The sequence below is a fragment of the Pinus tabuliformis genome, chromosome 5_2 (genome assembly GCF_031772625.1).
Source record: "Pinus tabuliformis cultivar Carrire ecotype Pingquan chromosome 5_2, CPIR1, whole genome shotgun sequence".
Lineage (NCBI taxonomy): Eukaryota > Viridiplantae > Streptophyta > Pinopsida > Pinales > Pinaceae > Pinus > Pinus tabuliformis.
This window is the reverse complement of record NC_142306.1, coordinates 972438149-972456397: the sequence shown is the minus strand read 5'-3', so window position 1 is coordinate 972456397 and position 18249 is coordinate 972438149. Positions and strand designations below refer to the sequence as shown.

General features: G+C 36.1%; 1 protein-coding gene across 1 annotated transcript; it reads right to left on the bottom strand.

The window, feature by feature from the left end:
• Positions 1-11447: 11447 nt before the first annotated feature.
• LOC149162536 (uncharacterized) lies at positions 11448-14854 on the bottom strand. The gene is made up of 2 exons (XM_089435214.1): positions 12064-14854; positions 11448-11971 (listed from the first exon to the last, which is right to left on the bottom strand). The coding sequence occupies exons 1-2, from the start codon at positions 14852-14854 to the stop codon at positions 11472-11474; spliced, it is 3291 nt and encodes a 1096-aa protein (XP_089291340.1). The 3' UTR covers positions 11448-11471.
• Positions 14855-18249: the final 3395 nt, after the last annotated feature.

Here is an 18249-nt window from a genome sequence, read left to right as displayed (position 1 = left end):
GGTCGGGGAGATCGAATGAACCATTTACGTAAGATCTCATCAGGTAACTTGGTTCTCACCAACCTCTTGCGACAGTGCCACTCATGAATATGATCAGAAATTAACATGGCATCATCTTGCTTGAAATTGGACAAGAGGTCAGAATCGATATCATACTGAGTGGGTAACTGGAAGTGTGTTAGGAAAGTTTGAGCAAGGGAGGCAAAGTCACTGTAGGATGCAGTATCTAACTCAATGTACCACTTTGTGGCATCCCCGGTCAACGTACGTTGGAATAAGTGAATTTTAACAGAATCATCCACTAAAGAATTAGATGAACACCAAAAATGATAAGTGGTAATGTGCGTGGATGGATTCTCCCCAGGATTTCCTTCAAACTTGGGAATATCATACGGTAATTTGACGGGCATAGGTGGCCACCAAGGATCATGATGTATGGGGTCATTAGTAAGTTTTTCCAAATCTGGTAAATCAAGAGAAGATAAGAAAGGATTTTGGAGCTGACTAAATGGGTCATAGGAGGGAGAGGCGCCTAACCAACCATGTGGTCCCCCCATATGAGGAGTGGAAAGATGCACTTGTTGGTGAAGAAAAGGGTTCACCCGGCATAGGACTGATGTGGGACAACATGATTGGTAAATGGAGGTTTCCCCCAAGGGTAAGTACCGCCAGAGAGAAAAGAACCCCCAAAAGCATGGCTGCTGATGGGGTTGTACCCAGGTATAGGAAAAGGACCACTCTGTGCAGTGGGACCAACATAAGGAGGATACCCTGTGTGAGAAATGGTACCGGTAACAGGGTTTCCCCCAGGTAAACTAGCCCCCCAGTAAAAGTACTGGTAGGTGGCGCCCCTCCAAAAATTGAACTGTACCAAGCCTGTGAAATACTAGAAGAGACGTTGTCCCCAGGCTGACTAGGGACAACAGATGACCCTCCACACATATTATTGGACGTAACCATGACTAACTAAGGGACACGAACAATCAGTTGTGCAAAATGAGGGGTAAAGACTCCTGAACCTACCGACTAACTAGGATGGGGTGCCATAGTTGGCATAGGAGATGGTGTGGGCATGGAAACGTTCGAGAAATTTTTAGGAGTCATAGAAGAAACTGGTGGAATGCCCTAAGAAGAAGTAAGATGTGTGGACGGAGGAGTGGGTATAGTCACACTAAGAGGTGGAAATGAGGTCATGGTAGCTCATACTACTAATGCAGAAGGTAAGGACATCTTAGACTCTGCCATAGGGTAAAGTACGAACAAAGGGACGTGAATGTAGGGAGGTGTGGAACCGTCAAGGTTCAACTACAATAACTCAGCTCCCAATGGATCAGTCAAAGGTGGGTTGGAAGGAGCATTAGAGTTGTCTGCCAAAATATCGATAAAAACCAAATCAGTACCAGAAGGACTAGGTATAGAATCCACGTCAATGTGATGGTCTCAGTCTTGAGCACCGATGGGTACTTTCCATGCAGGGGTAAGAAATCCACCTCATTCAAGAGGAAAACCATGAATACAATGTGACTGTCGATGAACAAATTCATCCAAGGTGGTAACTTATGATTTGAGTATAATTATGTTAGTACAAACACCCTAAGGCCAAAACTACTGACTCAGACCAAACAACACACACTAGAAACGTCCTAGAAGATAGCACACGCAAACCAAAATACAAATAAGCTGGCGGTGGAACAATTATACTAGTGACCTGCTTCCCAGCCCTTTTATCTGTGAACTCGGTGCAAGTGCCCTTATTAGCCACGGGGCACCCTCAGAGAGGACTGAGAGAGTATGACTAATATTTGTCCCAGGTATAGAGAAGATGAACCCAACCCTGCACCTGTGTATAAGCCCTAAGAAGATAGGCCACTATGGTAACCACGTACAATAACATGACCTGGGGGGACAGTCGTAGGAAAATCCCACACGCAAGGGCAGGAAGCTTAACCCGAAAAGGAGCTAAGACCAAAACCCCCTTGAGAGTTGCCTCCCAAGTGGTCCTCAAGTGATAATGACACCGTTTGTATGTTTGGAGATTTCGCTATATCACACTACCCGAAACTAAGAGAAAGGGGTTTTGTCAATTTGCCTAGCCCAAGTGTGACCTCGTGCTTGACTCTTTTGTGAGGAGGGCTTCCTAGACTACACTACTACAAATGGATTTAACTCCCTACCGCAAGATGCTAAGTTAATTTTGTAGTCTTGGAGCAGTTAAATCACACTCCTATCTCCAAGACACTAGCCTAAGCTAGTGTTGGTGTACTACCAGTGAAAATAAAAGACAAATCTAGTTAATTTTATTATCGCATTGATTTTAGTGGCTATTGTTTACACAAGTGGGATGTAGCGTGAAATTGAGATGGTGTGAATGACTCTTAGTTAGTCACCCTAGCGTAGCTATATGCAATTTTCAATTTTCAATTCGATGAATGCTAACTACAAGAGGGTAAGAGCCTTCTAACAACCCAATGCCTATTATGATGTACCTCTAAATCTTCTTGAGTGAAAATTATCCCAAATTTTGTGAATTAATGACCCAAAACAAACTAAGAAGGAAAACGAGAAATCTGACAAGAAACCAAAGGAAAAGACTCCCAAGCAAGAACGCAAAGCACTCCAAAAGTGTCACAACTAGGAAAAACAAAGCCCAATCAAAGACACACTGGAAGCAATCAAATCGAAAGCCAAAAGTGAAAAGAGGAAGGGCAATGTCAACAAGCTAGGGTTGTAGTACAATGGCCCAACCAAGGCCAATGTTCTACAAAGGACAAAATCAAACCCTAGAGGTAGTAAGGCCTAAAAAAGATCAAATGAGAGTGATACAAAGCAATGAAAACACACTCAAAAGAAATTTTTTAGATGACAAATGCACGACCAATCATAACACCACCAAACGTGACCAAAATAACCCAAAAAAGATAGAATCAGTAACTTAACAAAAAAGACCAAACCACACAAAGGCAACAAAAGACCAAAGTGGGATATCAAAGAGATCTAAGAAATCACCAAAAGCAGTAAAAATAGATCTGAAACAGAGATCTAGAGATGAGAACATTAGTCCTCAACCAAAGCACATAAAGGATTCTGCAAGAGAAACCTTGAAGAACACAAGTAATCGATGATCCCAACTAATAAATAAGAAATGGCTCAGATCTGATAGAGATTAGCAGCGATGAAAAACAAAAATAAATAGATCCAACAAATGGTAGCAGGTTTTGAAGAACACACTTGAAAAATCAAGAAAATAAGATGAAAGAAAATCCAAAAACTGGGAAAAACGGATAGAAAACAAGCTTATTTTTCAATTAGCCATATCTTCCTCATACAGACTCCGTTTCAGGTGGTTTTTTTTTGTTTTGAGGTAAAAAATCAAGAAGATTACATATATGTAGTTATTTTCACTTAATTATTTATATAAAAGAACATAAAAAAACATTAAAAAAACGGCCGCGCGCGAGGGCGAAAGAAGCACAAACTGCCCAATTTTCAATTGGCCATAACTTCCTCATACGGAGTCCATTTACAATGATTTTTTTTATTTTTTTGGGTAAAAATATGAGAATAATTTAGATATATGGTTATTTAAATCAAATTATGTACAGAAAATTCTAAAATCTGATTTCAATTCTTGGATCTGTTATTCTCTCATAAAAAAACAAAAATAAAACTCTAGATCTAAGATCAGCTTAGATCTAAAGAAAATAAAATCAAAGGAGATCAAAATGGATACAAAAGAGTACAGATAACTCAATGGGAACAAGAGAAAACCAAAAAACATAAAGAAGAAGAGGAGATCTCAAACAAAGAGGGAAAAATAAAAATGCTCTCATTGAAAGAACCAGTTATGTTGCAGCTAAATCTGCAAGGAGATATTGCTCCATGATCTCATTCCCAATTGAGATCACCAGACAACAAAATATAATGGTTAATGAGATCTAATAATGGCCCCTCAATCCAAATGGTCATGCATGCAACAAGCAATCAGATATATGTTATAGATAAGAGATCACACCTGGAATCCTCGCATGTCGGGGAAGTGTTTTGAGTTCAGTGCAGATCTTGCGCTCCACTCAAGCGATCCAACACATCTGCACCAGATCTTTGTCCCTGTACACAAACACAACTAAAAAAGGAAAAAAATTGATCTTCCTCGGAAGATCGTTGGATCAAAAGCAATAGATACGATGTATAATATATTGAATACAAATTCAAGTAAGGAAGGGAACATAAAATTTTATTAACCATATAAATGGAACTACATCAAATGTATACCATCAACATAAAGAAGATCCTCTCCTCCAACTTTCAGTATGGCCTCCTCTCCCAAGGCAGCAAGGCTCTCGCATTACCGTTTTTTTTACACTCTCCCCCTTCCCTCTTGGTGAGATTATAAAGGCTCATTCCATCCTCCAAGAGAATGTATCTAGACACCTAGGGGCTTGAGAAGTTAGGAAACTTCTACAATAATGGACCCTTAGCCAACTCGTACATAAGTAGGTCATGTTGATCTCATTGGGAATGGAATACTCTAGAAACATTTTTCATAATTATGAGTTTTTTTCTCAATTATGAAATAAATATTATCTCATAATTATAATATTTTGGCAAAATAATTATGAGAAATTGCTAAATTATGTAATTTCACCCTTTATGATGGGATAAATCTTACATAAGTAAAATAAAAGGTGAAAGGGGATGCATTTAAGCCAAACAATTGAGGTAAGTTGATATTGGGTTTCTCTCACTATAATGGAGTGGAAAATAGGGTTATAAAAACCCTATTTCCACCTCCTATTATAATTTAAAATGAAAATCTGTCATAATCCCTTTTACTGTTCCACACAAGGGCAACGATTCTGAACACCATACACATCTCATAGAAATAGATCCATACTTGATGCCATTAATCCACACATCGCCCAGGTACCAGGTTTGAGGTTACTCTTCATTACCATCTTGTGGGGTTGAGGCGATGTTTCCACACATCTTTGCTAGGTGGGGTGGTGGTGTTTCTCTCCTCCCCTTTATCAAGCTTGTCACCCCATCTGAGGGGATCGTCTACTATTATTGATATTAATACTATTGATTAATATTTTAATGATTGTAATAATAATTTACACATATTGTTTGTAAATTATTAATGGTATTATAATATTTATAAATCAAAATAATTTTGATATTAAATGTCATTCAAAATTATATATATATATATATATATATATATATATATATATATATATATATATATATATATATATATATATATATATATATATATATATATATAGCGAGAGAGAGAGAGAGAGAGAGAGAGAGAGAGAGAGAGAGAGAGTCTTAATAAGATAACAAAACAAGGACTAACTTCAAGTTAAAAGTCATGTGGGAAGTACTAACTTATATAAATTAAGTTAACACTGCATCACCAATGGTTGTGGCTTATCTCTTGAAAATATTACAAAACTCTTTAGCACCTCTAATTACATAAGTTTATCATATGTATGATTTTTCTTCTGCAACATCAAAATTAAATAAATAAAACTCCATGAAGGAAAAATTATGCAAATAGAAAATACATATTTATATATGAAAAGTATAAATCCCACCTATATCTTTCACTTTTGGAATTCTTTAGGATGCCCAATTTTCCATTATTCACCAACAATGGGTGCAAATCCTAGATATTCAAATACAAAAAACATCAAACATATTTCACTCAATAGAAGGAGAGTGTAGTAGGTCGAAAGTGGGAAATAATGATGAAACAGCTCATCAAACATCCACCAATCAAGTGATTGTGAATGCTTAATATGGATGTTAGGTGGTGTGGTGTAATACTGTATAGAGAAAGGACACATGGAAATGTTTCATAGGGAATTGTCAAATTATGAAAATTTGGAGAAGAATTGCCCCTTTATAAATGAAGAAGTCTACACATTCTACTTTATAAGCATTTTCTAGTAATCATCACCAAAATCTGATCAAGTAGTGGTTGGTTAAATTGCAATTTCCATTGCTTAAGTTGCATTTTTTAATGTAATAAGGGATTTGATACCCTGAAAAAAAAAATTCATGCCCAACTTGTACAACCTTAATAACTCATAATTGCAAAACTAACAATCTTCTAAATTTCTAGCTAGATTTTGGGTAAAAGTGATCAGGATAATGTACCCATCAAAAATTCAAAAAGTAGAATGTTTAGTTCTACTTTACAAATGCCAAGATGGTGTAAGTAGCATACCCTCAACATGGAAAAGGGAGTCCCAAAGTGAATCTAAATGGTTACATTTATCAAAGATAAGAGGTTATCTTTTTGGATGCTCCATGAATAATCAATAGAGGCTTGAGTCAATATCCAAATTAGGAATGAATTTAGTGTGATTGATACATTTTAATGTTATTTTTGTAGGCTAACAATGCAACCCATTGAGAATCGAAAATGATTAGATTAGATGAGATCAATAGGTCACAATGCAATAAAATCAAAGAAGAAACTATCCTTGAGTGCATGCATGTTGATCAATTCTCATTGTTATATACCATCGCCCTTGGGCTTACTTTCCTCTTCCTTGTTAGTGAAACCATAGCCCTTCTTATGTTCTCTCCATAGCCACTTTGGACCTTTATATTACATTTTGAAATAATATTTACATATCTTGAGTACACCATGGAAGCACTACCACATGGTACATAGAAAACATGTTTAGCACAATTAGATGCTTAACCACTCACTAGTTATGTGTTGGCCTCATGTTATACACTAGGAATTGACATGAGACATTTACATGACTTACACATGGGTTCATTTATTTAATCTGATATGGTTCAACTTCCATCATCATAAAGAATTATTTACAATCTAGACGTAATTTAATTGAATAGATCCAACAAGTCAAAAATGGAGTACAAAAATTGACATACTTATATAGCATTATCATCAAGGAGAAAATAACTACTCCTAAGTATGATCATTCAAGGAATAAAAAAATTGGAAGATCCTAACTTATGAGTTTTATTACTTGCCCAAGCACTCAATGGATGCATATTAATGCTACTCCTTGCCTTGATAGGAGTTGTATGTTCAACATAGAAGCAACTACTATCTATACATCCCTTAGGATTGATATAAAGGAAACATTGCATCATTTATAAGAGGAACCATTGGAAGTATTCCAAGAAGAAATGAAACATATTCACAATATTTGTTATGAAACCAGCTCAACAAAAAGATAGAAAAGATAGATCAACGCCTTAGAATTCAGCCTCTTCGAGGGGGTAACCTCCTTTACATTACATAAATGAGCAATTCTTGGATGATTCAAATGAAAAGACCTCCTTTCTATATATAGGAGTCTAAGGGGTCATAACATAATCAGAGCTGACATAACAATAATAATGTAAGGGCACAATAATAACAATAATGGGTTTCTATGGGGCACAATAGTAACAATATGGGCACTACATGGGTACATCAATATAATAAATGGGTTGTACTAATAACAATAAGGGGTTGCACTAGTAGTATAGGGGCCTAACATGCCCCTCTCCTTCAAAAAGTGTTGTCCTCAATGCTTGAGTAGTTCTTGATGCTTTTGTATAAAATTCTTGTCCTCCCATGTGGAATCTTCAGCAAGTAAGTTCTTCCACTTGATGAGATACTCTGAAATTGATCGATTTCGTAGCTGTCGGGTTTTTGTTTCTCTATCTACTCTAGGTTCCAATATGATTTTTCCTTCCTCTTCAATTTCTGGCAATATTGTTTGAATTGGGATCTTTTGCAACTTTTGAATAAGTGGCCATACTTCTTCGTCCTTCTTCCATTCATCCCTTGCTTCGTTTATCCAATCTGGTTGGATAATAGAAATAGCACAAAACAATGCTTCCACATCCTCATCCTTTCTTGAGAGTGCATCTGCAACAAAATTTTTCTTCCATTTTCTATAGATGATGTCAAAGTCATAACCCAGCATATTTGTGACACATTTTTTCTGTTCTTCTAAAGATAATAGTTGTTCTAAAAAGTATTTAAGACTATCATGATCCATTTTTATCTTGAAGAGTCTTCCCATTTGGTAAGGTTTCCATTTTTAAGTGCATGTAGTATTGCCAACATTTCCTTCTCATAAATAGCTTGCTTAAGATGTAGCAATAAAAATACCCAATCACCTACATCAAAACATTTTTCACTACGATGTTGATCTACCTGTTGTTTCGTTTGATTTTGCACCGAAGTGGCGTTATCCTTTAAAAGTTGGAGAACTTGTTGTTGATGCTCAATGTGATCTTTCATTGCTTGAACCTTTTTCTTCTTGATATGTCCTTCTATCTCTAGAGTTTGAGGAGTGGTAATTTCTTCCAATCCTTTACAAGATATGGTCGGATTCATTTCTTGATACTCGATGTGATCTTTCACTTCTTGAACATTTTTCTTCTTGATATGTCCTTCTATCTTGATAGTTTGAGGAGTGGTAATTCTTGCCAATGCTTTACAAGATATGGTCTGATTCATTTCTTCTTTTTCTGGGGTGGGGTCCTGGTGTATATCCTCTTCTTTTGATGTTTCTTGATCCTTTTCTTCCTCCTCTTCATATTCTATGTAAAATAATTTCTTCTCAGCACACTTATGACCTTTAGTGCATTTGCTATCACAATTCTAACAAAGCCCCTTTTCTCTTTTTTCTTCCAATTGTTGTGGTGTAACCCTTGTAGGTTGTGGAAGGCTAGGAGAAACAACACTTCCATCTTTATAGTTGTGAGTGGTATGCTTCATGGTTTCCATAATTTTGCTTTCCACTATGTCAAAAAGCCCTTTTACTCTTTCCAATTGTTGTGGTGTTGCTCTAAAGAAGGTGTTGCTCTTAGTATCCTCATAATTTGCTATCATTTCCTCCGTGAAAATTGACCACGTAACAAGTTGTTTATGAGAACAAAGCCCTTCATACCATAAAAATTGATCCGGTTCTAAATATGAAGATGCAATACATACCTTTTGTAACATTGGTACACCATGTAGATCAAAATATTGCTCCATCTAAAGTATCCAATTTATCGGATCCTTGCCATCAAACTTCCTCATCTTGCTTTTTCTTAATTTTAGGAGCTCGATCTTGAAACAACTGTAACTTTGTACTTTCGGATCTTTAAGTTCTAAAATTGCAACTTGCAATAGCCCTCTGTGTCCTCTTTCCAATGCCACCAGTCTAATCCAAATTGGATTCTCCAAAGAAGAGTTATGTGAAATCTCCCACAGTGACCTGATTATAGACTAGTTTAGTAGAGCGAACTTATACGACGTGCCACGAGTCACTGTTTCGACTTTTGGCTCTGAAAAATATATACAAGAAATTACAGTCCGTCCTCTTTCTGTACCTTCTTATGAAATTTCAATCTGATGCTTAGAGAGAAAGTTATGATGATTTTCCCTAGGTCACCTGTTTGGAATGTAATTCAGGAGTCTACAAAAAGAACAACTTCCTCAGATCATATCTCCGCAAATATAGAGCGGAAAGCTCTAAAATTCGGACCCGAGATTCAATGCAATTATTTCTCAAATGGGTTTTTTTTAGCTTCTGAAATGTCGTAGAAAAAAATTTATAGCGAAAATGCCACGATGACCTATTTGGAGCAGCGAAACCGTAAAATCCAAAGCTCTGATACCAAATGTTATGAAACCAGGCCAAGAAAAAGATAGAAAAGATAGATCAACGCCTTAGAATTCAACCTTTTCGAGGGGGCAACCTCTTTTACATTACATAAATAAGCAATTATTGAATGATTCAAATGAAAATACCTCCTTTCTATATATAGGAGTCTAAGGGGTCATAACATAATCAAAGCCGACATAACAATAATAATGTAAGGGCACAATAATAACAATAGTGGGCTTCTATGGGGCACAATAGTAACAATATGAGCACTACATGGGTACATCAATATAATAAGTGGCTTGTACTAATAACAATAAGAGGTTGCACTAGTAGTATAGGGGCCTAACAATATTTTCATTAATGAAATTAGCAATATAGGGAATTTCGTGCAAATTGAGAGCCAATTGTGTGAGCATTTCTCATATAATATCAATTTCATATTTAGTTGTCACTCTATAATTTATCTTCATAGAAACAATGCAAATACCAACAATTATAGACGAACCATCATGATTAGATTAACAAAAGGTGAGAATTTGTAGACAATGTTCATTAGTGTTGTAAGCTTGTAAACAACCTACCAACAATAAGGTAAATGAAACATGCTATCTTTACTTTTGCCAAGTGTTAAAAAATATTAAAAATACAAATCCAATTAGACAAGATTGAAAGCTCCTTAAGTCTAGAGCAAGCACATTCTTATTAAGAATAATAAAAAAAATTTATTGAATCAAGATACATATTTACAATGAATACACAATATTCTAATGTTTAATGAATTAAATGTCAATCCAAGAAAATACTATTCATTATTTCACTTGTAGAGATGTAAAGTATGATGATGTCTATCAATTGTAATATTAAATATGTAAGAGTATGAATAATGTTGGCATATAAGTTATGGGCCACTATAAAATTAGTAATAAAGAATTTGAGAAAAATCGTCCAAATTATTGTTACACATGACTTAGGCCCTTCCAACTTATCACCTTATAAGATTATAAGATTTCATAATTATATTAAATCTTTATAAAGCGCACACACAAAAAAATTAATATACCAATTCTATTTACAAAATAAATTAATAGAAAACAAATCTTGAATCATTAAATCTACATAAATCCCAAAACTAATACATAATTTTTAGTTTATAATAAATTTTATTTAATAATAATTATTCTTAACCACTAAAAAACTAATAAAAAATGTGATATAAAAGAAAGAAAATACACTTATTTAAACTATTCATAAAATTGTTCTCAACAAAATCTCTTTCCACTTATTATTATAAATTATGTTACTCTCAAACCACTGAAAAAATATCTTATTCAATAATCATTATTCTAAAGTGAAAAAAATAACCTTATATCAATAATCATTATTCTTAATGACTAAAAAAATATCTAAATTTATAAAGAGATATTTTCAACCTAAAATATGGATATTTACTTTTCCTATGTTAAAAGAAAACAGCCTAACAAAAAAATTATTTGAATAAAATGATTAACCAAATTATTATATTTTAGTTAGAAATTTAGAAAACATAATCACATTTATTAAAAAACAAAAATACACATAAGTACATCTATATTATTTTAAAATACTGATATTATTTAGATTGCATAATCCACTGATTGAACATTTTTTAAAGTTCCATATTAATATGGAAAACTAATTAACTAGAAACAAACTAAGTAAATCTAACAACCTCCTTAAAAACTAACATAGTACTCTTCTAACACATAATCCCTATCTAAAATAAAAATTTAATAAATCATTTTCCTCCAATCAAATGTACTAATCTAATCATTTTCTTCAACAAATATCCTAATCAGATTCTGAAATGCTTTGGTCGCTCACCTGTCCAAAGCGGTTCAACCAATCCTCTGCACTCTTATGGATTTTGGCGACCAGCTGCTCCAGCGATGCTTCAACCTCTCGAAGCGTTGGTCGTTCATGGGGATCCCCTTTGGTACACAAGATACCTATATTCGCCAACCACACAGCAATTACATTCCCCATAATTTCACTTATATCATGTGATTCCTCTTCTTCATCGCTTTCTTCCTCTCTAATCTCCTCGACCAAATTCCCGTCAGTCACTTCCAACAATCTGTCTCCTTCTTTCCTAATATCTTTTACCAAATTGCCGTCAATCACCTCCAAGAATCTATCGGGCAATGCACTACCCACCCAACTCTGCAATGATTGCCCTTCTTTTGAGAAAACTAGATCTGTGGGCTTCTTTCCCGTGATCGTTTCCAACAACAATATGCCATAGCTGTATACGTCCCCTTTCATGGACGGGCGCCCTCCTATACCATATTCTGCAATCAATTTATATATAAGACTCTTATTAATGACTCATATATATCTGATATATGATATGGCTCAATCAATCAAGTGTATCACTATTTACCTGGCGCAATGTAACCTATCGATCCTAATAGAACACTGGAGGTGTCCCCTGAGACTGCTGCTGTTGAATCGTCACGCGCTTGTGGCGTGATCATGAGGCGTGAAATACCGAAATCTCCGACATGGGCCGTCATCATCTCATCCAATAAAACGTTGGAAGGTTTCAGATCACAATGAACAATGGCCGGAGAGCAGTGATGGTGAAGATATGCCATTCCATGAGCCACGTCCTTGAGAATGCTCAGCCGTCTTTTTAAACCCAACCTGCAATTATTTTCACTACAATGCAAATGCTTATCCAGGCTTCCCTGCGACATGAACTCCATAATCAAAGATTTGACCTGCAAACTTGAGCATACGCCCACCATTCTCACCAGATTCCGATGTCGCACTCTGCCCAACGTCTTGCATTCTTTTATAAGTCTCTTGTATGCACCTCCTGATGTGGCTGACTGTATAACCTTCACATCAACGATTGTGCCATTGTCTAATACGCCCTTATACACTGACCCATGGCCGCCACATCCTACTAGGTTATCCTGGCTGAATCCTTTGGTTGCTCTGTTCACCTCTTCCTTACTTAAAATCTTCGTCTCGCGGAGTTCGCTCCTGAGCTTCGTCCCTAATCTCGCCGAAGTAGGCTTTGCACTACGAACTTTTTTCAAAACTATTAAGATCAGACAAGATAGCAATGTTAAGCCAACCGAAGTGGCCAACATAACTACCCTCCTCTTGGAATCATGATGGTGCTTTGTCGTCAATTTACAAGGGGGCAACTCTATCCATCTGCCACACAGTGCAGCGTTCCCTAAGAATGATGTAAAATTCAGTTTTGTGAAAGCTCCAGAGGATGGTATTTCTCCTGTCAAGTTATTGTATGATACATTTAAGTGGCTAAGCTTCCCTAGTTTCTCTATAGAGGGAGGCAGGGTGCCGGAAAGCTTATTGAAAGAGAAATCCATATCTTGAAGGCCTGCAAGTTGACCGATTGATGTCGGAATGGTGCCTTCCAATGAATTGTAAGAAAGATTAAGGTATTCAAGCCCAACACATTTCATTAATTGGACAGGTATGCTCCCTGAAAAATTATTGGCAGAGAGATCAATTGCTTGAACCATTTGCATTACTCCCAGTGTGGCAGGGAGCCTTCCTGCGAGTGCATTATGTGAGACATTAATGTACAACTGCAGGTTATGAAGGCTAGCCACTTTCGATGGCATCACGCTCCTTAGCTGGTTGTAACTGAGGTCCAGAAGCTCGAGACGGGAACAATCCCCGATACTGTCTGGTATATTACCACTGAATTTGTTGTAGCTGAGATTTAATCTTCGTAGCTGCTGCAAACTTGAAAAAACCTGATGAATTTCTCCAGAAAACCCGTTTCGGGAAAGGTCCAGTTCATACAGAGCTTTTAATTGACTGAATTGGTAGGGAATATTACCTTCCAACTTGTTTCCAGAGAGTTGAAGCTGTTGAAGAGTAGATAGCCCTCCTAGTGCAGAAGGAACTTCTCCAGAGAGAAAATTGTCGCGTAGATCTAACAGGAACAATCGAGTGAGGTTGCTCATCTCCTGGGGTATCTTACTAGCGAGTTCGACATTTAGAAGCTGAGAGAAATTTCCTAAAGATTTTGGAATAGTACCATTTAATTCGTTTCCACAGAGCACTAGGACCTCTAAATTTGAGAGCTTTGTACCCATCTCCGACGGGATTTCTCCAATAAGCCTGTTGTCATACAAGTATAAGAAGCTTAACTCCGTGCAATTAAGCAGTGAAGGCGGGATTCCTCCACTAAGCTGGTTTTCTCCAAGAGTCAGAGTGTTAAGTCGAGTGAGCAAGCCAAGCTGAGAAGGGATGGTGCCACTAAGGGAGTTATATCCGAGATACAGAAACTTCATAGCAGAACAATTTCCCAAGGATTCTGGCACTTTCCCTGTCAATCTGTTAACGTACAGTAAAAGGATCTCTAAATTGGAGAGCTTGGTCCCTATCTCCGACGGGATTTCACCAGAAAGCCTGTTGCCAAACCAGTTTAAGATGCGTAATTGCGTGCAATTAAGCAGTGACAGCGGGATTCCTCCACTGAGCTGATTTTCTTCAAGACACAAAGTTTTAATTCGAGTGAGCAAGCCAAGCTGAGAAGGGATAGTGCCGCTAAGAGAGTTATTTCCGAGAAACAGAAATTCCAGCGCAGAACAATTTCCCAAGGATCCGGGCACTTTTCCAGACAATCCGTTTCTGTACAGTGAAAGACTTTGCAGGTTTTGCAATTGGCCGAGACCACTTGGAATACTCCCTATCAAATAATTGAAGGACAGATTAAGCAGCCTGAGAGCTGTGCAATCTTTCAAAGCCTCTGGAATGGACGATGTCAACTCATTCTTATTAAGTAACAGACTTTTTAAGTGACGCAACTTGCGCAATTCGTTTGGGATTGTGCTAGAGAAACTGTTAGAAGAGAGATTCAACACGCCAAGAAATGAGACGTTCCCCATATGTGGAGGTATAGTTCCTTGAAGGTTCATGTTGTATAGATTTAGCGCAGATACGCGCAGTTTCTGAGGGTGGCAGGTGACTCCAGTCCAATTACAGACATGATTGGCAACATCCCAGTTGGCCAAGGCCTGGGAAGGATCATGTGTGACAGAGCTTTTGAATACTTGCAGGGCTGCTATATCGACATGTATTTGTTCACGACTTTTCTGATAATTATCAATGAGATGGGTGTTTGCACAAACTGTGATGAGCATTAGTGTGGTGGTGATGAGGATGAAATCCCGGGAAGTTGCCATCGGCTCTTCAGATCGGCGATCGATAAAATGAAGGAATTACATAAATTTCTCTGTGCAATGTTGGCATTGTGCATATCAAATAGATTTGAGAATTTCCTCTCATAACGAGTCGTATCTGGGGTATAGGATTTTCGTGGATTTTCTTTTTCTGGTTGACTCAAGAGTCGTGTGGGTGACTCAGATCGTCCGTTTCAACAACGGCGTGGTGTTACCGTTACTGTGAGAATGAAAATGAAAATAATAATGAGAATAGTTGGTGAGCATGGTCATTAATATTAAATATAATATTTAAATGTTAGTCTTTTCCAATTTAGAGGAAAATTGAAGAGTGATAATTAAAAAATGTTATAGAGTGATAATTCAGATGTCGATCAAAGCAATGTCGATCATGCTTTGAGACGGGGCATCTAGCCAAAAATTGCCCAAAAGCCTCTGAGAAAAATTTTGCTAGAAAAAACCACCACAGATCTACATGGTGGGAAGGAGCACAAAAAGAACACTACACTGTCATCAAAGAAGAAGAATATTCTAGAGAAAATGAGTCACAAGAAATCAAGGAAGAAGGAAACAACTCTCAAAACAAGCAAGGAGAAAGCCCGCCCCAACAAATCAACAGTTATGAGGATTTGAATACCGCGGAAAATAAATCTTCATTTAACAGCAAAGCAGATCTCCTAAACCAAACTTCTTCTCCGACTATAGATCGCGAAGCTAAGACACCAATGTCCCAAGAACCAGAAGAGATGAAGGAGATGCAAGACAAAAGAAGTTGGAAGACCGTAGAGAAAAGAAAGAAAGCTACAACACCAATCTCGCCAAGAAAGACGAGGAGCCAGACAAGTAAAAATTAAGAAAATTGTAGGTCCGATAGACCAATTTGGTCTCAGTGGACGTTAACCATCATCATCATCATCATCATCATCATTATAATTATTCATAGTTGGTAAGCATGGTAATTAACAGTGAACGTTATATTGAAATGTTCATTTATATTGAAATGTTCATCTTTCTCCAATTCAGAGGAAATTTGAAGAATAATAATTAAAAGGTGCTTTAATGAGAGTGAATTTGGAAGGTGGAGAGAAGTAGAGATAAAAGGGATTATTGGAGTGAAACAAAATTCACATAGAGCATAATATGCCACTTGTTTTTTTTGGGAACATCATGAAACCTATGTTTGGCATATGTTGCTCAACATTTTCATATGTTTATAAGCACTATATATTAACCTCAAAGACGTAAGGTATTTTGAAACTTTTTCTTGAATAACCAACTTAGATACTTGTTTTCTTTGGGAACATCATGAAACCCATGTTTCTCATATGTTGCTCAACATTTTTATATGTTTATAAACACTACATATTAACCTCAAAAACCTAAGGCATTTTGAAACTCTTTCTTGAATAACCAACTTAGATATTATTCGTCCATGAGAAAGTAGAATTATAGCAATTGATTTTCCTAGTGACCATTTTCCTTGGTGACCATTATTAGTTCAACATATAATGTTTACCTTTGAAAAAAACTATTTAATTTTAAATATATTAAAATAATTATTTTTTAAACATGTGATTGGACCATAACTTAAAGGCGTTATTTTAGCCTTTTCATAATACAATACCATGTAGATAACTAGATAACAAATTTATTTCCATGGATTATGAATATAGTTGCAATATTCATGCCATAAATATTATTGCATTGATTTCTCGTCAACTAAGGTGTACATTAAGTGTTAAAATTCAATTAAATTAATAATATAGAAAAGAAAAATATATAGTGCTCACAACTGACAATCGTGTTTGTAATTATTCAAAAATTTTAGTTGTAGCAAGCACATTCCATAGTTTGTAGCTATCCGATCTCAAGGAAGTTGGAATGAAGAAAATAATTTGGAAGAATAACAATTAGCAAAGGTTGCCAATTACAAAACCCATTATTCTTGGGTCTAATGTTGTGGGTGTGACACGAATTCATGCAGGGAAAAATGATTGTGTGAATGTTACTACTCTAGTTTCTAGTGAAGGTGGTGTTTTGATTTCATATTGCAAGAGGAGGTGGTTTTTTTGCGTCTATTGTTAGGCATTTTATATGTTTATATTAATTCCCTTCACTTAAAATATCAACTGAGGTTCGTAATCTTAGAGCTGCAAAATATCACGGTTTAGGTACAAATCCATTATCTATTTCACACTGTTGTTTATCCTAAGATCAACCTAGTACTAAATGAAGTACCAAACACTCAACTCAAGTCTTTATCTTAACTCCAAACTCAAAAATCATTTACGGCTCTAATCAAACTTACTGAAGTGAAGAAACCTATTAACTTTCACTCAAGAGTATTGAATAACATAAACCAAAGAACCATGTTACTGAAGTAATTGCTTAAATCAATCCAGGTTGTATATTTTATTTAAAGAAATTCTTTTAATAACATACCCTAATCAAGCAATTCTCACAATGACTTGAATCAAAAGACTTATTCACTCAGAATGCTAACCCCAGGGTTGTCAGTTAAATCAAATCTCACTCAACACCAACTTGTAAAAAATTTTGGCTCTAACAATAATGCAGAAGACAAGAAACACCATTTAGTTCAGAAGCAAAAGATCATTCAATAAAGATACAAATTGTGATACTAATCATTTTCTATTGTTTCTGCTAAAAAAACCAATATCAGAATGAAGCCATTCTCAATTTAATTTGTTGTCCAATCAATAAGCATCAAATTGATAATTTTTTATTGCAGGGTACCTTGTTCAAATTGCAAAATAGAAATTTAATTCATGAATAACTCGAATAATTTAGTTCACATCTTAAAATGTACAAGCCAAAATGCTCCAAATTCAAGAACTGTTCATTAAGAGTGCTTCAACCTCCAAACTGCAAATTCAATACTTTAACTACAAACTATAAATCTAAGGAACATGAATTATTTTGAAACATAAATCTGAGAATCAAATATTCAAAAATGGAAAATTCAGTTAACTACAATCACACTCACAATATCATCAATCATACTACATATATGTTATATCACCACACATCGATTACTACGCTAACTCGAATTAATTACAACTTGACCAAGGTTGGTGGTGAGCCTTGACCACTACCTTAGACAAGTTAAGCTACATCAATAGAGTTACAAATTAATAACACATTGTTGTGGGGAAAAGTATCCAACATGGAATGACCCTATCCCACTCTAAGGGTGATAGTTCCTTAGCAACAGCTGAAGCAAAGCTATCTAAAGTTACTTCTTTATGACATGCAAGAGATGAAAGGAAGAGATCCACTTACCGATGTCTTGCGCAAATGGTCGATCCAATCTCCTCTATTTGCCGCTTGCTCCCAGCTCCAAGTCTTCTCACGGGCCCAGCTACACGAGATCCTGC